Source organism: Bos taurus, chromosome 5 (genome assembly GCF_002263795.3).
Source record: "Bos taurus isolate L1 Dominette 01449 registration number 42190680 breed Hereford chromosome 5, ARS-UCD2.0, whole genome shotgun sequence".
In the NCBI taxonomy this organism is placed as follows: domain Eukaryota; kingdom Metazoa; phylum Chordata; class Mammalia; order Artiodactyla; family Bovidae; genus Bos; species Bos taurus.
The window spans coordinates 57353397-57376446 of record NC_037332.1 but is presented as its reverse complement, the minus strand read 5'-3'; the positions used below and the strand labels follow the sequence as shown (position 1 = coordinate 57376446).

Here is a 23050-nt window from a genome sequence, read left to right as displayed (position 1 = left end):
AAGGATAGAGGGTGGCAGGGTTCTTGTCTTTTTAAGCTTAGAGGGGAGACAGAAGCAGAAAGACAGGCTGTCTCCACTCCCTACCTCAGATCTCCAGTTCCGATGCAACAATAATACTCCAAACTCTTATTACTCAGCAGCTATATTTCTGATAAAAATGGAGGGTTCTCTTCCAAGTCTCAAAAGTCAGGAGCTGCTTAGATCCCTGTTTCCACTAGAGGGCCTCATGTATTCATTCCTTCTCCTCTCCAACCCCCACCAAAAATATGTGTATATTACACGTGTGTTTATGTGTACTTACATGCACAACATACACACAACACCCAAATACACCCTTCCAATCAGAGCTCCCCCCTCCCTACTCTCCACCACCAGGTGTAAAAGGGAAGATTCCAAGAACTCAAGCCTTTGTTACTGTGTCCTATTTCAATGAAGGGTAGGACGGGGTTAGACCGGCGTTGGGGCGGGGCCAGGGAGCTGGATGCCTGGGTCCTCAGTTCCTACCAGTGAGTCCCTAGGCCTCTGTCTTTCTCCCCTGCTCTACCAGCCTCACCACCATCCATGCTGCCCCAAGAGCCTTAACTCGGAGCAGATTCCAGACAGGAGAAGCTGAAAGGATCTCCTTTCACCCCGACTTTTGACCAGGGCTTCCACACCACCTGCCAAGGCCAGCAGGTAAAGTGAGGGTTAGAGCACAAAGAAAGGGTGGACACAGAGGAAAATGCTCTTTGCACCTGAACCTTGACCCCAGAATTAAGGGAAGAATCTGTGTCTTGAAAGGAGTTGTTCTTAGCCTGGGGAAAACAAATCTGAGACATCTGGGGTTTGGGTTTAACGGAGGCGAGAAAACTGGAGGCAAAGGTGGGCAGATTCTCTCAAACTGTGTCAAGCAGTGTGGAGCCCGTGGTGGCAGGGAAGTGTTTGGTCATAGGATGTGCAGTTTGGCACTCTGGCCTTGCTGCTGAAGCATCTCCTGAGTGTAAATTCAATCCATGGTGGACTGAAAGGACTTGGGAAGTCCCCTGATGGCAGCATTTAGGAGAGGGTGAGAAGGTGGCTGGGTGGGCAACTGCCAAGCTGTCTCATCAGCGGGCTCCCCATCCCATTCCCACCTATCTTCGCCTGCCTGGGTTGGGATTCGGGGAGAGGCTGTAAGTTACTGGAAAGACGGAAACAGAGCTGTTACCGGGGCGGGAAGATGAGCAGCGTTGGAATGCGGAGAAAGTGGCACAAACCAGAGCCTTGGAGATCTGGGGATCGGGGGAGGAGGGAATCGGTTCTGATGAACTAGAAGTTCCCCGAGTTGGGGGCGCTGGGCGCCGGCTGGCGGGCGGGCTGGCCGGGGTGGGGGGCGGGCAGCTGTGTCGTCAGGAGCGGGGCGGCCCCGCGGCGGCCGCGCCTGCCTGGCCCGTCCCCTCCAGCCCAGCTCGAGCTCCAGCTCCCGCGCCGGCGCTCCAGCTCCGACCGCGCGCCCTCCGCATGCAAGGTAGAGACCCCGCGAGCCCCGCGCCGCCTCCCACCCTCCCGCACTCGAGCGGGTCGGGTCGGAGGCCGCGGGAGGGGACGCCCCACGGGCTGGGGTAGGGCTGCTGGGCCGAGAAGGAGGAAGCGTGACAGCTGGAGTGGGTAGCTAGAAAGGTTTGCGCCAGGAGCCGGGGGCAGCAGGAGGGTTGGCCCAGAACCCCATAGGCAGCGTTTTCCCTATACCTTCCCCTCCATCTCTCGGATCCCTGATCACTCGGACGGATGCTGAAGCTGGCTCCTAGGGACCCGAGTCGGAGGAAACTCAGCTTTGGAACCTCCACAGCGCTGCACGGGTGAAGGGTACTTGTTTGGCCTCCTGGTGCCCAACTTCCCACCCCTCTCCTTTCTACACCTGTCAGCGGGAAGTTTCTGAAACTACCAGGGTCTGAATCCCACTTTTCACCTTTAAATTGGGAAAATGAGGTTTATGGAGGAAGGCATGCAAATATTACCGGGCATCTTCCCAACCTCCTAACCATATGAACCCACATCCCCCAACCATGCCAACATTGTAACTTCCTCCTGTACTACACAGCGACACTCCCACCACCCCACACACACAAATAGCACCTCCTTAATCAGAGAGCACTACCGTCTGCGATGTTTGTGGAAGCTTAACAAATTTCAAGGCTTCAAGCCAAATGATTCCCTCTCAGGGGCCACTGATAGCAAGGATGGGCAGGAAAGAAGGGATCCTCCCTCAAACCTCAGAAAGAGGAGGAGGATGCAAGCCCTGGAATGGCTAAGGGATTCAGAAGTCCAGGTAATCTGTTCTGGGCGGTCAAAGAGGAGTGCCTGCCCCTTGGGGTTCCTTGCTGATCAGCCTGAGTGTTCTGGGGACATAGCTGATTCTTGGGTAGTGGTAAACCTACATGACTTGGAACGTGAGCCGTGAGTGTTGAAGTGAAAAAGAAACTTTAAATGTTAGCACAGGCTTTGGAAATCATATTTATCTCTCAGTTACCAGCAATTTTAGTACTTAATGTTTAAAATAAGATCTAGAAGACCAGAGACACTAAGATTTAATGGAATGGACTAAGGATAGAATGTCTAGAGTCTGGGTGTGACCTTGAGAGAGTAGTTCTCTCTCTGGGCCGCAGTTTTCTCCTCTGTAAGATAAGAGAGTTGGTGCCTCCCAGCTTGGAGGATGTTCTAGGATTCTCCGCCTCCATGTCAACTTCTTACTTTCTCACCCCAAGTTAGTAGGGGCAGGCAGGGAAACCAGAGGAGGGAAGGGAAGGGAAGGGTGAGTCACAAATAGCTGGCAGGCGGGCAGCAGACCCCACCCTCCCAGCCCTAGCATTCGCCTGGACTAGCCCAGGTTATGGCTTCAGGGTTGGGATGCAGCAGGACAAAACTGGACTTGTTTCAGATTTTTAAGGCCCTGGACACCTGAAAAAAATCCCAGGAGGCTTTATGTCCAAGTTCTCAGCCCAGACGTGTCGTTGGACCCTGATCATCTAGTTTCTGTAGCCACCTCCTCACCCTCCCAGAGGCAAAGTGCAGGATCTTGATATTACATGTCTGTGCCTGAGACATGGCACAAGTGGGAAGCTGTACAACTGGGCTTCCCTGCCTCTGGGAGTCCCTTGGAATTTATGCCATCCTGGGTCCAAGGCATCATTTTTCCTAATCTTCAGACATGTTTCTCTAGGTACCACCCTTGTATAATAACAACAAGCTAATGTTTATTGAGTTATTTCTCTGTGCCATGCAGTTTGCTAAGTATATTGCATGTTTTACCTTATGTAATCTCCATGTGGTGACTGATTTCTCCAGGTACCCATTTTACAGATAAGAAAAGGGAGATGAAATAACTCATCCAAGAGCTAGAATTCCAATCCATGCCTATCTAATTAAAAAATCCATTCTTTTAACTTCTACTATATACTACATTTAAGACCAGAAGGGTTTGAAAAGACAGGCAAGAGAGGAGTATTGTGCCTTTCCTGTTTGCCCCTTGCTTGCTCACTCAGTCATTTTCTCTCTCACATTCCATTTCCTGGAACCTTGGAGCCATCTAAGAATCCCCAGGGGTAATCAGAGGCTAATTAAGCCATACGGGCCCCATTAAGCATAAGACAATTATGTATTCATTAGATCTGTTGGCAGACAAAGTTAGATTGTAGTCAATGAAAGGGCCAGATGGGTGGAGTCCTTTCTTCAGAATATTAGTGTCTCAGTACCTGCTTTTAAGTGTTCCCAGAGAGTGTCCAGAATAGGAATGCTATACTTGGAGGTATGTGGCAGAGATGCCCCAAAGGCAGAGGCTGCAGAGAAGGTTCTTGCGTCATCAGAAAAGAAATTTTAGTGGGCCCTAACAGCCTCCTTAAGCCTGCCCCAACAACCCTAAATAAGTGGGCAGAAGTGAGACAGAAGGTTAGGGCCTTGGGTTGAGTACCACAGTAAGTGGCTTTTAAACATCATTCATCATTTTCCTTCTCCAGGGGATCTTCCCAAACCCAGGGATTGAACCCAGGTCTCCCGCATTGCAGGCAGATGCTTTAACCTCTGAGCCACCAGGGAAGCCAGCAAATAATTAGTTAGCACCTACTGTATGTGTTCCAGGCTTCCCAGTGGCTCAGTGGTAAAGAATCTGCTTGCAATGCAGGAGACCTGGGTTTGATCCCTGGATTGGGAAGATCCCCTGGATGAGGAAATGGCAACCCACTCCAATATTTTTGCCTGGGAAATCCCATGGACAGAGGAGCCTGGAGGGCTGCAGTTCACGGGGTTGCAAAGAGTCAGACACGACTTAGCAACTAAACCACCACCACCACCACATGTGCTCCACGTTTTCTCGTATTCCCCTCGCTGTCCAGATGGATGCTCTAGTGTCCCATTTATCATTTTTGGATTAATATTCCCCAAATATGACTCCCTAACTTGATACAACTATCTGTACAACTGTTACGGAACACTTAAAACATGATGGGCGTTAGGTACTGAGGACAGAGTGGTGAACAAGTCTGATAAGCTCCTGCCCTGTGAAACTTATATTTTGGTAGGAGATGACAAACAGTAAACAAAGAAGCAAATGAATTGACAAGATAATTTTCAGTTGTGATAAGTTCTGCCAAGGAAACAAAGGAGGTTGCTATGTAAAGGAGGGGGCCTACCTTAGGACAGAATGATCTGGAAAGGTCTCTTGGAGGAGCTGACATTTCAGCTTAGGCAAGAAGTCATCTCTGCCAAGAGCAGGGAAGGGTGTTCCAGGCAGACAGAACAGTAAGTCTCATGGCCCTGAGCAGGGAAGAACTTCGTGTGCTGGAGGAACAGAAAGGAGGGCAGTGAGACTAGAGAGCACTGTGTGAAGGGGAGAGTGGAACAAAAGGACAGAGAGGCAGGGGTGTGTGTGGGGAGAAGTGGGCGGGGGTATGGGGGGAACGCACCGCACAGTTCTTGGGTTGGAGCCTTGGCGCCTCCACTTTTTACCTGCCATGGGAAGTCCCAACCTCTTTGAGCTCCGATTTTTTTCATCTATCAGATCAGATCAGATCAGTCACTCAGTCGTGTCCGACTCGTTGTGACCCCATGAATCACAGCACGCCAGGCCTCCCTGTCCTCCCTGTCCTGTTTTTCATCTATAGAATGGCTATACCAATGATTTCTTATCTCAGAGTTTGATTTTACTTCTTAATACAATAATAACTACCATTCCTTATAGACCGTCTATATATGCCAGGTGTTATACTAGGTACTTTTCATACATTCTTTTTTTCTTTTCTTTTCTCATGCATTATTTGACTTAATCCTCGCAACTATGAAAGATAGACATCATTCTCCCCATTTTATAGATATAACTTGCCCAAGTCACACGATGGTATCAGAGCTAAGAATGGAATCCCCATATGACTAACCCCAGTTCTGTCTGATTCCAAAGTGGTGCTGTACTATGCTAATGTAATTTATTATTGTTACTGCTGTTATTGAATCTTCAAGGCAAGTTGCCCCCTGCAGCTTGGCCCCTGGGCCAGCAGTGGTCAATATGATCCACACAGGGCTCGTCCTTGGTTCCTGAGTCCCACAGCTGAATGCTGGGGCTTCCTAAACACTGCCAACCTAGCAGGGTGGAAAGAAAGCTCCCTCACTCAGCACAACCGTCCTGGAGCTGATGCTCAGCGCCTTCTTCCCCTACCTCCTCCCACTTGTCTCCTGCCTGGGGCCCGCCCTTCCCCAGTGGAGCTCCGCAGGACGCAGACAGGCGGAGCCGGGGCTGGGGGCCCGGCTAGAGCTGGTTCTGTGTCGCGCGCATCAGAAGCGCTAGAGGTCGTTGCGGGGCGTGGGTGACTCTGGGAGTGGTGGCTGAGCGGGGCTGGGGACCAGGGCTGGAGGCGGAGCAAGATGGGGTCGTGGCCCGGGAGGCGTGCGGCCATCTCAGTGAGAACCACTGCAGGGCCGGGACTGCGGGATCCGAAAGGAAAGGGAGGAAAGGGAGATGGGACTGAGCTCAGGGCCGGCCGAAACTGAGATTGTGGAGATTGGGGGTGGAGGGAGAAAAGGTAGAAAAGCGGACGAAGGACACACCCGCAGAGACACTGTAGCCTAGGAAAGCGGGGGTGGGGGCGGGGAAGTGAGGGTGGTCAAGAGATGAATCAAGACAGACTGGGGCAGAAATCAGAGAGCTGGAGAAGGATCCAGAAATGTTGGAGATGGAGTCAAGGATGAGTCAGAGAAACAGACACAGAGAACAGACACTGTCAGGGAGAGATGGAGACACAAAGGAGAGTAACAGAAGAAAAGGAAGATACTTGGGGAGGGACTCAGACAGAGAAGGAAGAGAAACAATAGTAGGAGTGGGAAATGAATGGAGCAGACAGAAGCGAAGAGGCACAGAGAGTTGATCAGTCCTACCACATGCTCTTGTCATCTTCTTCCAGAACTGCCCTTGGAAGCAAAGTTCCAAGGCCCAGAAGTACTACAAACAAGCTGCCTTTGTGTTCATCCTTAAGAAAAAAAGAAAGATGGCCAAGGAGAGGGGCCTAATAAGCCCCAGTGATTTTGCCCAGCTGCAAAAATACATGGAATGTGAGTCTTCCCTCTCAGTCATTCAGTCCTGGAGACCCTACCCTTAGACAATCCCTCCTCCTCATTCCCCCCAGCTCCCCCTCTTTTCCCTAGTGGCCTTGAGACTGGATGCTCTTGACATATGCCTGACTGGGAGAAGGAGGGCAGGCAAATCGGGAGACACCTGGGGTCTTAGCTTTCTACTCACCTTCTCTAAATCTTAACTGCCTGCTTCAAATCTCAGAGAAGAGAAGTAAAGAGGGCAACCGATTTGGAGGAACTGAAAGGTTTTTCTCTCTGTATTTCTGTTTTTTCTTGAAATTTCTTTTTCAACTCGCTGGAATCTTCTTTCCTGTTGGATGTCGGGGGAGGGGGTGGCTAGCAGAGGGTAGGGAAATCTGAACCAGAATAACACTATCTTCCCTCTCTTCACTCCCTAGACTCCACCAAAAAGGTCAGTGATGTTCTGAAGCTCTTTGAGGATGGTGAAATGGCTGAATATCTCCAAGGAGATGTAAGTGGCCACTGGGAAATCGTCTCCTTCACCAATTCCTCCCACCTTTGTTTTTGCTACTCGATTGGGATCCCCAACTTCCAGGGATTATTCTGGCCGAATCCTTGCTGTCCTCTCTCCAGATTCCCCCCGCACCCATGGTTACTGCAGCTGTTACTTAGGACAAAACGAGATTCTGTGAATTCGGGACTTAGCCCAATAAACCACACTCCTGCCTTGGATGCTTCTCAACTCTGCATTTATTGTCATGTCCCCACCACTCCCAGCGCACTCCCCAATTCCCATCCCGCAGATCTCCCTGGGGTAATGCTTGCTCTCATCATAGGCCATTGGATACGAGGGGTTCCAGCAATTCCTGAAAATCTACCTGGAGGTGGATAATGTTCCAGATCACCTAAGCCAGGCACTGTTTCAGTCCTTCCAGACTGGCTACTACATAGAAGACACTGTAAGAGAAGGTATGGTCACACATGGGTGGGACTGGGCTGGGCCTCCAGCCCAGAAGAAAAGTCAAATTACGTGGGAGTTTGGGGAGTGAGAGTTGAATTGAGTCACATCTTGGGGGCAGGGTGGTGGGAAGGAGAGGTAGAGGGTAGCCAGGCTGGTCTAGGAGCCAGAGGGAGAAAAGTGAAAGGTGAAAGGGGAGAGTTGAAACAAACAAAGGAAAAGAGAAGAGCCAGATGGAGGGAGCCCCAACCTGAGATCTGCTGCACTTTTTGTGACCAGATGTGGTGTGTCTCAGTGATGTCTCCTGCTACTTTTCTCTTCTGGAGGGTGGCCGGCCAGAAGACAAGCTAGAATGTGAGTTGCCATTCTGGACTGGGAGAGGGGAGGAAAGGTGAAGGGAAAGAGGGTATTCCCTAGCCAGACAAAGGTGGGGTCAGAGAATGGGCCCCATTTCCTTTGTTTCCCCAGACTCCTTATACCTAACGCCATCTACCAGAGTCACCCTAGTTCCCATGTCTTATATATTTTCACGTGGGTGACCTAGGATGTTCTTGGGATTTGGGAGGTGTATACTGTTGCCCCTCCCTTTTTGTCTCCTGTCTCAGTCCCAGCCCCAAGTCCTGAGTTCTTCATCCAAACAGTCTCTCCTTATCTCTTTGTTTCCCCTGTATTCGGTTATGAATTCTTTGGATATCCCTCACAAACTGACCCCTAAAACACCCCACAGTCACCTTCAAGCTGTACGACACGGACAGAAATGGGATCCTGGACAGCTCAGTGAGTTGGGGGACCTATATGCTGGGCAAGGGAGTATGTGTCCGTTTGTCTGTGCTCTCCTGTCCCAACTCTTCCAGGACCTTAAGCAGAGGAAGCTAGAGGGAGAAGCTGAGTCCTCCAGGACTAAATTTGGGAGTAGGTCCCAAGCTCTTGGGGCTTCCTTGATGGCTCAGTGGTAAAGAATCTGCTTGCCAGTGCAGGAGACTCAGGTCTGATCCCTGGATCAAGAAGATCTCCTGGAGAAGGAAATGGCAACCCACTCCAGTATCCTTACATGGAGAATTCCATGGATGGAGGAGCCTTGTGGGCTATATAGTCCATGGGGTCTCAAAGAGTTGGGCATGACTTAGCGACTAAACAACCACAACCCAAGAAGCTCTTGACGCCTAAAAGTGGATGCTGGAGACATGATCTGGGGACTCCCTTGCAAAGATAAACACATAGGCACTCATTTACTTGACAGAGGCACTTGAGAATGAGAGGGGGTCTGTGGGTGGAACCTTGATCTCTAGAGAGTTTGGACAGTTGGTAGTGAGGTGGGATATGGCTGTGGCTCTTACCCTCTTCGTCCCCAGGAAGTGGACAGGATCATCATACAGATGATGCGAATGGCTGAATACCTGGATTGGGATGTGTCTGAGCTGAGGCCGGTAAGGCGATTCTTCCTGCATGTCCCTTCTTATACTTCCTCCTTAGTCAGTCCTTTATTTGTCCTCCCCCATTTCTGACAGGCAGCTTGGTTGCCCTCGGCTAGGATGGTTAGGCTGAGTGTCCTAGGGGGCAGTAGAAGTAAGGGGTTACTCACCCCATAAGTGTATCTCCCTGCCTTCTCTGCTCAGATTCTTCAAGAGATGATGAAAGAGATTGACTATGATGGCAGTGGCTCTGTGTCCCTGGCTGAGTGGCTCCGGGCTGGGGCCACCACCGTGCCACTGCTCGTGCTGCTGGGCCTGGAGATGGTGAGTAGGAGAGATTTGTGAGGATGGGTAAAACAGTTGTCTTGGGTTGTAATTGCCAGAGTTGGCTCTCTAAGGGCTTAGACATTCCCCAGTGTCTGCTATGCCCTCCCAGACCCTGAAGGACAATGGGCAGCACATGTGGAGACCCAAGAGATTCCCCCGACCAGTCTACTGCAACCTGTGCGAGTCGAGCATTGGTCTTGGCAAACAGGGGCTGAGCTGTAACCGTGAGTGATGGGGCCTAGAATTGTGGGAGAAGAGGGGAAGCCCAGCTATATGTGGGAACACGGTGCTCTGAACTCCGAGAGACCTGAGTTTGAATCCTGGGCTCTTCCAGTGACTGGTTATGTGACCTTGTTGTGATTGTTTCAGGTCTCAGCCATACATATACATGTATCCATTCTTCCCCCGACCCCCCTCCCATCCAGGCTGCCACATAACATTAAGCAGAGTTCCATGTGCCATACAATAGGTCCTTGTTGGTTATCCATTTTGAATATAGCAGTGTGTTCATGACCTTACCAAACTCTCTAACTATCCCTTCCCCCCAGCAACCATAAGTCCATGCTTTCAGTCTGTGAGTTTCTTTCTGTTTTGTAAGTTCATTTGTATCATTTCTTTTTAGATTCCACATATAAGGAATGTCATACGATAGTTCTCCTTCTCTGTCTGACTTACTTCACTCAGTATGACATTCTCTAGGTCCATCCATGTTGCTGCAAATGGCATTGCTTCATTCTTTTTAATGACTGAGTAATATTCCATTGTATATACATACCACATCTTCTTTATCCAGTCCTTTATCGATGGACATTTAAGTAGCATCTAGGTCTAGCCACATAACATCTTTAAGTCTTAGTTTCTTCAACTGAAAATGAGATAATATGAGCGTTAAATAAGTTGATACCAGAAAAGTACTTCATTCATTGCATGTATCTACTATTAAGTCTGCAATAAAAATTAGCTATTATTTTTGGTGGTGTTATATCTGGGCATCCTTTTACATCATCCAGCTCAGTTTCTTGACACGTGAATGGAGTGGGGTTGAGCATTTGGTAGCAATTGCTCTTTTAGGGGGAAGAGTGAGCAAAAGACCCAGGTCTTGGAGGTGAGTCCAAGTCCAAGTCCACCTCAAACTTTAATTCTGTGCCACACCCTCACAGCAAGGGGTTAGATGTCGGCTGCAGTGAGTAATGCTGCCTGGCCCCCAGGTAAGGAGGAAATAGGGGATGGGGGCAGCAGTTAAGGTGCTGACCTTTCTCCCTCTGGCCCAGTCTGTAAATACATCGTTCACGACCAATGTGCCATGAAGGCCCTGCCCTGTGAAGTCAGCACCTATGCCAAGTCTCGGAAGGACATTGGTGTGAGTGACCCCATGCCCACTCAATCACCACCCACATCCTGGCCCTGGGTCTTGGCCCGTAGCTGCCCTGAGACCTTCCCCAAGTCCCTGCCTCAGACCCTCTCAGACAAGAGATTGCCTTTCTCCCCAAGGTCCAATCACACGTGTGGGTGCGAGGAGGCTGTGAATCTGGACGGTGTGACCGCTGTCAGAAAAAGATCCGGATCTACCACAGTCTGGTTGGGCTGCATTGTGTGTGGTGCCACCTAGAGGTCAGTTTGGGAGCAATCAGCCCAGCCTTGCTCTGGGCCCCTACATGAGCGGCCCTTTCCACCCCACTACCCACCACCACCCACGCCCGCCTCCTCCAGCACGTCTCCCTAACAGCCTTGGTTATACTAGACTGCAAGTTGACAGGTGATGGGGTTCCCTTCATGATCTCTCCACACCTGCCTTGTCTTTCAGATCCATGATGACTGCCTTCCAGCCATGGGCCATGAGTGTGACTGTGGGCTGCTCCGAGATCACATCCTGCCTCCGTCTTCCATCTATCCCAGCGTCCTGGTGAGACTCTTGGGCAGCACTTGGGAAGGGAGCAGGAGAGCTTCCCCACTTTAAACACGGACACATACAATGTCACTTAGAGCAGAGAGCCTACATTTCTGGGATTCAAGTCAGATTGTCATCTGTTTATGGAGTCACACAATCCAGTTTTCCTTCCCTCTGCCTCCTTCCCTTCCTAGGCCTCTGGACAGGAGCGTAAAACTAGCAAAATAAGCCAGAAGACCATGGATGATTTAAGTTTGAGCACTTCTGAGGCTCTGCGGGTACAGGGCCAAGAGGGCTTCATGGTGGGGACTTCATGGGAGGAAACCTGGGTGTTGGAGCCTGCTCCCTGGGAGGGGAGGGGAAAGCCTTCTGGGGGGAAGCCAGCCCTCTGCCCCTGTTTCTAGGGTCCATCTTCACTCTGACAAAATCCTGCTTTCCTTATCCTTACTTTCTTCCCTCAATGCAGATTGATCCTGTTTCTAACACCCACCCACTTCTGGTCTTTGTGAACCCCAAGAGTGGCGGGAAGCAAGGCGAGAGGTGAGGAGAGAGAGAGAATAGCCTTTGTGAAATCGAGGGAGAAGACCAGCAGAAGTTGGGAATCTATATGTATGGAGGGGACATACCTTACGGACATTAAGAGTGTGGAGTACAGGGACTTCCTTGGAGGTCCAGTGGTTAAGACTCTGAGCTTCCACTGTGGGGGGCAGGGATCCCATCACTTGTTGGGGAACTAAGGTTCTGCATGCCACGCAAAAAAAAGAGTGGAGTACAGAATGTCCATCCCCTCCATGAGCTTTCTTTTTTCTCCACACAGGGTGCTTTGGAAATTCCAGTATCTGCTGAACCCTCGACAGGTGTTCAACCTCCTAAAGGATGGTCCTGAGCCAGGGTGAGGATAGATTAGGGGCTGTATCACAGGGTTGTGTGTGTCTGCCTTTCTGTGTACGTTGGAAGAGAGCAGGAAAGAGTGCATGTTGGGAGGGAAGGGCCAGGGAAGCCCAGAAAACCAGACTTCACGATGCTGCTTTTGCTGGGTATCCCCAACCCTGAATTCTCTGGCTCATCTTTGCTCTGCTCTCAATGGAAGGAGATAACTGTTTCTGTCTCTTCACTGAGGAGTGGCTATAAGGTTGTACTTTTTTTAGCCTTAATGGAAACAAGTCTTTTGACAAAGGGAAAGGGCATTATAAGGAATGAGAGACAATGAGTACTTACCCTGCCTTTCCAAGAGTTGGGGAGCCTTAGTCCTGATAGCCTTTGTCATTTTCCCTTTCACTTTTTGTCTCAGACTCAGATTCTTCAGAGATGTTCCTGATTACAGGATTTTGGTGTGCGGCGGAGATGGCACAGTAGGCTGGATTCTAGAGTCCATTGGTCAGTGAAGGCAGAGGCTTCAGGCTGGGCTCAGGGGGAGTGTCCCTCCAGAGCTAACTCTCTCCATCCATCTCCTCACCTGCCTCCCCAGACAAAGCCAACTTGCCTTTTGTGCCTCCTGTCGCTGTGTTGCCCCTGGGCACTGGAAATGATCTGGCTCGTTGCCTAAGATGGGGAGGAGGTAAGTGGTTAGAAATTGTTTGGTAGCTCAGCTAGTAAAGAGTCTGCCTGCAACGCAGGAGACCCCGGTTCAATTCCTGGGTCTGGAAGATCCCAGGAAGAAGGGATAGGCTATCCACTGTAGTAATCATTGGCTTCCCTGGTGGCTCAGACAGTAAAGAACCCACCTACAATGTGGGAGACCTGGGTTCGATTCCTGGGTTGGGAAGATCCCCTGGAGGAGGGTTTGGCAATCCACTCCAGTATTCTTGCTTGGGGAATCCCCATGGACAGAGGAGCCTGGTGGGCTATAGTACATGGGGTCACAAAGAGTTGGACATGACTGAGCAGCTAAGCACAGGGGAGTGAGGGAGTTGGGTAGGAAGGGGAAGGCACATAGAGAAGGCATTTAGGGGACTTCCCTGGTGGTCCAATGGTTCAGACTCCAAGCTTCCACTGCAAGGGGTACAGGTTCAATCCCTGGTTAGGAAACTAAGATCCCACATGCCATGCGGAGCAGCCAAAAGTTTTGTTTGTTTGTTTTTTAATTTAAAATAGGCATTTAGGCATCTGGTGAAGAAAAAGTGTTGGTGGAGAAGAGAGGCACAGATAGGTGGGTCCTAAAGTAGATCGTCTCAAAGGAAGAGGGCTCTGGAAGAAGCCAAGGACCTGAAGGGTCAAGGATGACAGTCTGGACTTAGAAGGGTCAAGGGAGACAGTCCTCTTCCCTATAAACTTGAAAATACTCTTTTGTTTCTCCCAGGTCTTAGAGCTCAGAATCAAAGAAAATGTGAGTGAAGAAGACAATGTGGGAATAAGAAAGGGCTATATGTAAGAGCTATGTACAAGAGCTAAGCCAGATACTGAGTGATGAAGCTAGCAGGGAACTTGGCTGTGGCTCATTCATTTATTCAGCCAATTACAGTTGGCCCTTGAACAGCATGATCTTGAACTGTGCTGATCCACTTACTGAGGATATTTTTTGGTAGTAAGTGTTACAGGATTACACAGTCCATGGTTGGTTGTATCTACAGATGCAGAGGAACAGTGGATTTGGAGGGCTAACTATAAGTTATACTCAGATTAACCCCTATGTTATTCAAAGGTCAACTATAATCAGAAATCATTCATTCATTCATCATAGTTTTTTTCCCAAGTCTATTGCAACAGTCCCCTAAGGGCTCTCCCATTTCTAGTCTTTTTTTATCCCTTCAAAGAGAAGGTTTGAGGGATGGTATTGATAGATAAAGAGGTCAGTGTGGGGGAAGGTTGAAACTGTCTTGGAATGAGGAAGTTGTCTTGGAGTTGAGGCTCTTGGATTCAGAGTCCAGCTTTGAGATCTCACAGGAGATTATGGAATGGGAGCTTGCTAAGGAGAGAAAAAGGTATTCTAGGTGAAAGAAGTTGTGTAAGACCAGCAGAGCCACCAAACAACATGGTGATGCGTTTTGGGAAGTGTGAGTCATTCACTGTGACTGGGACTAGGACGCACAGTGGGCTGTGGGGAGAGGGAAGCTCGACCGAAGCAGGGTTCAGATAACAGAGGGTCATGAATGCTGCGGAGTTTCTAACTTCATCCTGCCAGAGACTGAAAGCTGACAGCCCACAGACATGATTCGTACTGTTTCATACTAGTATGTTTGCCTTGCAGAGTTTTAAACTTTTTTGACCTTGGCTATATCTAAAAATGGATCATGTATTCTTCAATTCACCATAATTCTCTCAGCTCCCTGCTACTCATTCACTTTACCTTTCTAGCCTCTGAGGCATTTGAATGTGCCATCCCTGAACCATGGGGAACTCTGGAACTCGTGAAATATATATATAGGTATATAGATACAAATATATTACTTTCTATCAGTTCAGTCACTCACTTGTGTCCGACTCTTTGGGACCACACGGACTGCAGCACGCCAGGCTTCCCTAGTCCATCACCAACTCCCGAAGTTTGCTCAGACTCATGTCCATCAAGTCAGTGATGCCATCCAACCATCTCATCCTCTGTTGTCCCCTTCTCCTCAAAGTAATATGTAATATTACTTTGTATATAATAAAATTTTTTTTGGCCGCATTGGGTTTTCGTTGCTTTTGCAAGGGCTTTCTCTAGTTTCAGCGAGCAGGGGCCACTCTTCATCGTGATGCTCAGGCTTCTCATTGTGGTGGCTTCTCTTGTTGCAGAGCACAGGCCCTAGGCGCTCAGGCTTCAATGGTTGTGGCTCACAGGTTCAGTAGTTGGAGCACATGGGCTCAATAGTTGTGGCACATGGACTTAGTTGCTCTGCGGCACGTGGAATCTTTCCGGACCAGGGTTCAAACCTGTGTCTCCTAAATTGGCAGGAGAATTCTTATCCGCTGTGCCACCAGAGAAGTCCAAAATTACTCTTCATATAAAATATTATCCCAGAAAGTAGAAATATCTCTGTATATAGTAATTTGAATCTTGTATGTAAACATATGACCATTTTTGGAGGGGTGTTCTTAAATTCTCAGCATCTGACTTTGTTTCTTTTTTCATTACAGTTACTGTTTTTTTAAACATTTATTTATTTTATTTGGTTGCACTGGGTCTTTTTATCTTTTTTTGGCTGCTCTGGGTCTTTGTTGCTACTTGGGCTTTTCTTTAGTTGCGGCAAGCAGGGGTTACTCTCTAGTTGTGTTACACAGGCTTCTCATTGCAAGGCTTCTCTTGTTGTGGAGTATGGGCTCTAGGTGCCGGCTCAATGGTTGTGGCACACGGGTTTAATTGCCCTGAGGCATGAGAATCTTCCCAAACCCGTGTTCCCTGCATTGGAGAGCAGATTCTTAACTGTCGAACCACCGGGGAAATTCCTGACTGGTTTCATTGCAGTATTAGACTCTTTGAAATCATGAACTTTGAATCTTCACTCTTTTTTTTTCTAAAGAAACATACAGTTATTTTATTTATTAGTTATTTATTTGGCCGCACCCAATCTTAGTTGTGGCATGCAGGATCTTTAGTTGCAGCACGCACGCTCTTCGTTGTGGCGTGCGGGATCTAGTTCCCTGACCAGGGATTGAACCCAGGCCTCTGGCATTGGGAGCTCAGAGTCTTGCATCTGGACCACCAGAGATGTCCTTTCACTTTGTGCTTTACAAATGAGATCTCATAGCAGTTTCTGCTAATTCCATCTGAACCATGAAAATAATTATTTGAATACAGCGCTAATGAAAAATTTGTATTGATATTGAAAAAAATCCTAAGATTCGAAGAGGAATTGATGAAAGGAATACTGCTATGGGAGCTCTATGGAGGATGGATTGGATGCAGAAAGCAATACCTCAATTGCAGTAGTCTAGTTGATTCCTCAGTGGGTAAAGAATGTGCCTGCAATGCAGGAGACACAAGAGATGCAGGTTTGATCCTTGGGTTGGGAAGAGCCCCTGGAGGAGGAAACAACAACCCACTCCAGTGTTCTTGCCCGAAAAATGACATGGACAGAGGAGCTTGGTGAGCTACAGTCCATGGGGCCGCACAGAGTTGGACACTGAACACAGTACACAGTCAAGAGAAGATGAACACAGAAGCAAAGGCAGCATGACCAGTGAAGTCATGAGGTAGAAGCCACAGTGAAAGTGAAGGAAAGTGAAGCCGCTCAGTCGTGTCCAGCTCTTTGCGACCCCATGGACTGTAGCCTACCAGGCTCCTCTGTCTAAGGGATTTTCCAGGTAATAGTACTGGAGTGGATTGCCATTTCCTTCTCCAGGAGATCTTCCCGACCCAGGGATCGAACCCGGGTCTCCCACATTGTAGACAGATACTTTACAGTCTGAGCCACCAGGGAAGCCACAGTACTTGGTAACTAATAGACTGGGGGATGAGGTGAAGACAAGTCTAAGACATTTTCTAGGTTTGTGAACTAAGCAGATGGGCTACTATTTATTAAGACAGGGAATTTAGAAGGAGGACCAGTTTAAGGAAGAAAGATAGATTCTGTTTTGGATATATCGAGTTCAGGTATCAGTGGAGCTCCCAGATGGAGATGTGTGGTGGGTAGTTAGAACTTGACGTTAGGAATTTAGGAGAGAAGTCAGGGCTGAAGATACGTGTTTGAGAGACATCTGCTCCAAAGAGAGAATTGATGTCCTCAGAGGAGATGAGTTACCCAGGGAAAGAGATAAGAAGAGAAGGTAGATAAGGACAGCCAGATCTTGGTAAACATTCTATTTAAAGGTTGAACAGAAAAGATGAATTATTAAAGGAGTCTGTACTAGTGTCCTATTGCTGCTGTAACAAATCACCATGGTGCCTTAAATCAACACAGATTTATTATCTTAACAGTTCTGGAGGGCACAAATCCATAATCATTTCCACTGAGCTAAAATCTTGGCAGGGGTGAAAACATACTCAGAGACTTAGAGAACAAACTTATGGTAACCGGGGGGAAGAGTTGGGGGAAGGGATAGTTAGGGAGCTTGGAATCAACATGTACACACTGCTATATTTAAAATGGATAACCAACAATGACCTTCTGAATAGCACAGGGAACTGCTCACTGTTATGTGGTAGTCTGGATGGAAGGGAGTTTGGGGGAAAATGGATACATGTATGTATATGGCTGAAACTATCACAACGTTCTTAATTGGCTATACTCCAATATAATACAGGGCTATATTTTTTTCTAGAGGCTCTAGGGGAGAATCCCTCGCCTTGCCTTTTCCAGTTACTAGAGGCTGCCTGCGTTCTCTGGCTCATGGCCCACCTTCCGACCAACAGTGTTATCATTCCAAGCTCTGCTTCCTTGTCATATCTCCTTCCATGACTCTTCTCTCTTGTAGCCTTCTTTCACTTATAATGAGCCCTGTGGTTACACAGGGCCCAGCCAGATAATCCAGGATGATCTCCTCATCTTAAAGTCCTTAGTTTAATCTTGTCTGCAAAGTCTCTTTTGCCATTTATTCACCAATTTTGCAGATTAGGTTGTGGACTTCCCTGAAGGGCCATTGTTTTGCTTACCACAGAGACTCAGAAAAAACAGAACAGGTCCTCTGTAATTTGGTGGTATTTTAGAGGCTAAGTGAGGAGTTTCATGAATTAAAATGAGAACTAAAGATATACTGTTGGTTTTGGCAGGAATCACTGGCAGTCTTTGCCAGAAGAGTTTCACAGGGTGGTATTGAGAAAGGCAAATTATAGTGGGTTGAACCATTGATGAAATGTGAGGAAGCGAAGATATTTTTTTAATCTTTTTTTTTCTTGATTACAAAAATAATACATGCACGTGGTAAATAATAATAATAATAATTCAGGACTTCCCCAGTGGTTCAGTGGTTAACACTTCATTCTTCCACTGCAAGAGGCAGAGAGGTTCGATCCCTCATCAGAAAAGTTCCATGTCCTGGCCAAAAAAAAAGTCAAACATCTCAGATATACTTGCCAAGAAAATGAAAGTTCCCTGGAATCTACCTCCTCAAGTTTTGGAGTCTGTTCTTCCATATTTTTCTCTCTAGACACATACTAATATGTATTTAAGCAATAAGATCATTTTATTGATGATTTTCTATTTTCAATAAACGGTTCATCTTAGTTATATTTCAATATGGTCAGGTTTGCCTCACTTTTTTTTTTTACTACTGAGCGGCATTCCATTGTGTGAATATGCCATAATTTATTTAAGTAGCCCCCTCCACCCACCCACCCTTTTTTTCGGCCATACCATGAGGCTTGCAGGATTACAGTTCCCCAACCAGAGACTGAACCTGAGCCTTGGTAGTAAAAGTATCAAGTCCTAACCACTGGACTACCAGGGAACTTCCTAACTAGTCTCATATTGATAGACATCCGGGTAGCATTCAATTTTTTAATCATATACCATGCTGCACTCTATTTCTGTACACAGCTGTGAGAATTTCTCTAGGAGAGATTTCTAAAAGTGGAATTGCTGGCTCAAAGAGTATAAACATTTTACTGGTTATTTTATCTTTTAAAAATTATACAAATATTGCATCAGTACATTTTCACTGTGAAAGATTTTAAAAAGTAAAATATGTGAGTCTTCACATAAAAGTTTCCTCTTCCCTACCCCCTCACCAAATTCCACATTCCTCCCCAGAGATAACCACTGTTCCCTATTTGCACTCATTTTTCTGTTTACACAAACACAGAGAGCTTTTAAACAAACAAATGGGATCACACATTGTCCTGGCACTTCTTTTTTCTTTGAATATGTCTTGGAGAACTTTCCAAGTTATTTCTTAGAGATTTGAATTAGATTATAATAGCTGCACATTATTTCATGGCATGGATTTGGCATAATTTATATAGCTTTCCCCTCATAATGGATATTTAGTTTTTTGGGGTTTTTTTTTTTGCTGTTTTAGAGAGTGAGTACCTCAGCAAGAATCCTTGTACATCCATCCATCTCTATATACATTTGTGTTTCTGGAGGAGAAATTCCTAAAAGTGGAATTGCTGTGTCAGAGAATATGTTTTGATAACATTTCAATAAAAGTTGCCAAATTGTTTTCCAAAAATGAAATACCAATTTATGCTCCAACTAACAGCAGATGAGAGTGCCAGTTTATTCATAATCCCATTAACACTTGGTTTTCTCAGCCTCTTTATAATTTGTCAATCTGACAGGCAACAAAAAGTTAACTACTTTACAGTTTTAATTTACAATTCTTTTAGTTATTAGTAATACTAAGCATCTGTAATAGGCATATTGGCCATGCATATTTTTTCTTTTGTGATTGGCTTGAGTTGTTTGCCCATTTTTCTATTGACTTTTTGAATATAATGTTTTGTAAGTACTTTTCAAATGTTGGATAAGTTAGTCTATTATATGTGCTACAGGTACTTTTTCCCAGTTTGTCTTTTTTAAAGGTGTGTGTTTATTTAACCATACAGAAGTTGTATGTTTGGGCCTTTTTTTCTTTTGGTCAGAACTATTTCTGTTTATTTTATGTCAATTTTGAAAATTCCAAAATATATTTGCTTTACTTTTGTTTGATTTCAGAAATTTTTAATTTAATTTTAATATGATTGGATTTATTGGCCTTTTTATTTGGCTCTAAGTTTTGTACTATGTTTCTAAAATTTTTTATTTTATAAAATAAAAGTTATATTTTTATACAAATATTTATAAAATAAAAATTTTTATATATTTTATGGCATACAGCTGATTAACAATGTTGTGATAGTTTCAGATGGACAGCAAAGGGACTCAGCCATACATATACATGTAGCCATTCTCCCCCTGCCCATCTAGGCTATACTATGCTTTAGAAAGGCTTTTTCCACTCAAAAATGATAAAACATTCATTCATGTTTTCTGCTAGTACAAATTTTGCTTACTTTTAAATTCTTTGACCCATCTTGAATTTATCTTAGTATCAGGGGTTGTTACTTCTGCATCCAGCACCATTTACTGAATAATCTTTCTTTTTCCATTTCTTTGAAATGTCATCATATACTAAATTCCCACATACACTCGAGTCTATTTCTGGGACACTCTGTTCTTTGCTATTGAACTTTTTATTCTATTCATGGCATTCATGCCAGTATCAGCCTGTTTTGATACTGTTGCTTTATACTGTGTTCTATCTGGGAGAAGAGAAAGCATCAGAGAAAGAGATCATTGCCATTCATCACTCATCTTTTTCAGCGCTTTTCATTTTCCTGGCAATTTTCTTTACTTTTCCAGATGAACTTTGGCATTATGGTTAGATGTGCACACACATTGGAAACTTTCACCCTCTATGACAGTGACAGTGTGGAGAAAAGGGTCAGTAAGTGTCTGACCTTAAGACTGGTTCATGGAAGCCCTGACTGAGCACCCTGCCCTTGTGTGCTTAGGGCTGGTAGGGTCTGCAGCACAAGAGCATAGTCTCCCTGAGAATTTGTGGAGCTGGGAGCTTAGAGGAGGTCCCTCCTCTGGGACCCAGGGCTTAGTACTAACCTGTTTTCTCCCCCATCCTTAGGGTATGAGGGACAGAATCTGGGGAAGATCCTCAAGGATTTAGAGACAAGTAAGGTGGTACATATGGATCGATGGTCTGTGGAGGTGATACCCCAACAAACTGAAGAAAAGAGTGACCCAGTCCCCTTTCAAATCATCAATAACTACTTCTCCATCGGTGTGGTCAGTAGAGTGGGGCATGGGCAGGGGAGGGAGAGGAGGGAGTGGGGGTCAAGCAGGGAAAGGCTAGAAGAGGGCAGAAAAGGAACGTAGAGGCTAAGGGAGCCATGACCCAGGGAAATGAGGAGTTGGGGGATAGTGGTATGAATTGCAAGAAGAGAATGTGGGATGTATCACTCCCAAACTGGAGAGTGAAAGAAAGAGGGTTCTGTGCTGAGAAAGGAGGCAGTCTCTGATCTCACTTGCCCTGGACTCCCCAGGATGCCTCTATTGCTCACCGATTCCACATTATGCGAGAGAAATATCCTGAGAAGTTCAACAGCAGGTGAGGGAAGGGAGAGTGTGGGCATACACAGTGGCAAGGACCAGCTTTGGCCAAGTTTGACTCCATGCTTTGGTGGGCAGTGACACTTGTAGGAAGCCCCTTGACCAAGCTTCCCTGTTCCCACTGGGACAGCAGTTGGGGGGTGATGCCCTTCCCTGTCACTTAATCTACCTCTGCCAGCACTGTATAACTTGTCCCGTCCCTCCTGGGCCTGGCGTTGGGGCCAACACAGAATGAAGAACAAGCTATGGTACTTCGAATTTGCCACTTCTGAATCCATCTTCTCAACGTGCAAAAAGCTGGAGGAATCTTTGACAGTTGAGGTGGGTGTGTTGAGAGCCAACCCCACATCCTTTTCAGCTTCTTGTATCTTATTAGTAATTTCACCCTCTGCAGGAGCCCTCGGGAACTTCCCATATTCTTGAACCTATACTTTGACCTCTCAGCTCTCTAATTCTGATTTCCCAAGCTCTCAAGAAACACCAGTCCTTCATTCTCTCCACCCCTTGCAAACCTGCACGTCCTAGCCTTCCCTGTGTGTTACCTGGTGGAGGGAATGGGCACGGCCATTGTGATGCCATGAGGCAAGGATCTGTGCTCTCCCCGTCTCAGATCTGTGGGAAACCACTGGATCTGAGCAACCTGTCCCTAGAAGGCATTGCAGTGCTGAACATCCCAAGCACACATGGTGGCTCCAATCTCTGGGGTGACACCAAGAGACCACATGGCGATATCCATGGGATCAACCAGGCCTTAGGTGCTACTGCCAAAGTCATCACCGACCCTGATATCCTGAAGACCTGTGTACCAGGTGAGAGGAGCAGCCTTGGGAGCTGAGTTGGGGGTGGGTGGGCGGTACTAAGGGCAAAGTATGACTCTTTGGTGGCACCCTGCTTCTACAAAACCTATCTCCCTACTTCCCACCCTGCAGACCTAAGTGACAAGCGGCTGGAAGTAGTGGGGCTGGAGGGTGCAATTGAGATAGGCCAGATCTATACCAAGCTCAAGAATGCTGGACATCGGCTGGCCAAGTGCTCTGAGATCACCTTCCAGTAAGAAAAACTCCAGCTGGGGGCTCTGAGGGAAGCAGTGGAGCCAGGAAAGCAGACAGATTATGGGAATGGTGGGGAGGGCCTGTCCCAGATCTTCCTTGGTAACAAAGGGGCTTAAAGCCAACCTGGGAACAGAGTTGTGGTACTCAGCTGGCAAAGAGGCCGCCACCAATTTGTCTTGACCTTACACAGCACCACAAAAACCCTCCCCATGCAAATTGACGGAGAACCCTGGATGCAGACACCTTGTACAGTGAGTATTGCCTGTGCCTGCCAGAAACAACCTCTGGGCTCTATGGATCCTAAATTTCCATTCCATGGATTCTTTACTTCCTTCTGAGGCCTGAAGTTCCCCTGTGCATCTTCCTCCTAAATCCTGATTTCTCAGCCCCTGGCCTTCCAACTGTGGCCTCTCTAGGACCCTGAACAGATTTTCCCCTAAGTCTCTGCTGCTCTAGCCCCAAGGCACCAGGTCCTGCCTCTGAATGTTCCTCCTTCCCTTCCAGATCAAGATCACCCACAGGAACCAGATGCCTATGCTCGTGGGCCCACCCCCTCGCTCCTCCAATTTTTTTGGCTTCTTGTGCTAATGGGGACATCTCAGCCTCCAAGCCAGCTGTGAACCTCCTTGTCCCTGGACTGTCCTCCCCAGGCTCTGTAAATTGCTGCCACACCCTCCTGCTAGCTCAGGGGGGTGTTCCTCCACCCTCACAGTATTTATTATCCTGCACCACCTCCACTACTCCCCATGCATATGTGCACACACACACATACACACACACACACATACACACATCACAAATAATTCATTTAAAGTGCCTCATCTGAATAAAATGAACTTTTTTCCCCACTGGGATAGCTGTTAAGTAAGTGGTACACCTCCTTCCTTTATCCCTCCACCCCTTAAGTGACATAGATT

The 23050-nt window shown here is 47.2% G+C and overlaps 1 protein-coding gene across 5 annotated transcripts; it reads left to right on the top strand.

Annotated features, from left to right (window-relative positions):
• The first annotated feature begins 482 nt into the window (after positions 1 to 482).
• Positions 483 to 22997, top strand: DGKA (diacylglycerol kinase alpha). Of its 5 annotated transcripts, none has more exons than XM_024991483.2 (24): positions 483 to 675; positions 6405 to 6552; positions 6972 to 7045; positions 7371 to 7503; positions 7772 to 7846; positions 8220 to 8269; positions 8845 to 8919; positions 9109 to 9228; positions 9341 to 9455; positions 10503 to 10591; positions 10723 to 10842; positions 11036 to 11134; positions 11314 to 11397; positions 11586 to 11659; positions 11937 to 12011; positions 12411 to 12496; positions 12588 to 12677; positions 20597 to 20757; positions 21015 to 21079; positions 21312 to 21402; positions 21692 to 21890; positions 22011 to 22131; positions 22324 to 22384; positions 22638 to 22997. In XM_024991483.2, the coding sequence occupies exons 2-24, from the start codon at positions 6489 to 6491 to the stop codon at positions 22719 to 22721; spliced, it is 2205 nt and encodes a 734-aa protein (XP_024847251.1). In that variant the 5' UTR covers positions 483 to 675; positions 6405 to 6488; the 3' UTR covers positions 22722 to 22997. The 5 variants fall into 5 exon arrangements, with proteins under 5 accessions (XP_024847251.1, XP_024847252.1, XP_005206587.3 ...); XM_024991484.2 differs by lacking the exon at positions 483 to 675 and adding an exon at positions 1425 to 5793; XM_005206530.5 differs by lacking the exon at positions 483 to 675 and adding an exon at positions 1425 to 5904.
• Positions 22998 to 23050: the final 53 nt, after the last annotated feature.

Coding starts and splice junctions, on each gene's coding strand:
- DGKA (XM_005206530.5), top strand. CDS start 5,869: ATGGGGTCGTGGCCCGGGAGGCGTGCGGCCATCTCA. Junction 9,456..10,502: donor ACAGGGGCTGAGCTGTAACC/GTGAGTGATGGG, acceptor CCTCTGGCCCAG/TCTGTAAATACATCGTTCAC. Junction 22,132..22,323: donor TGCTCTGAGATCACCTTCCA/GTAAGAAAAACT, acceptor GACCTTACACAG/CACCACAAAAACCCTCCCCA.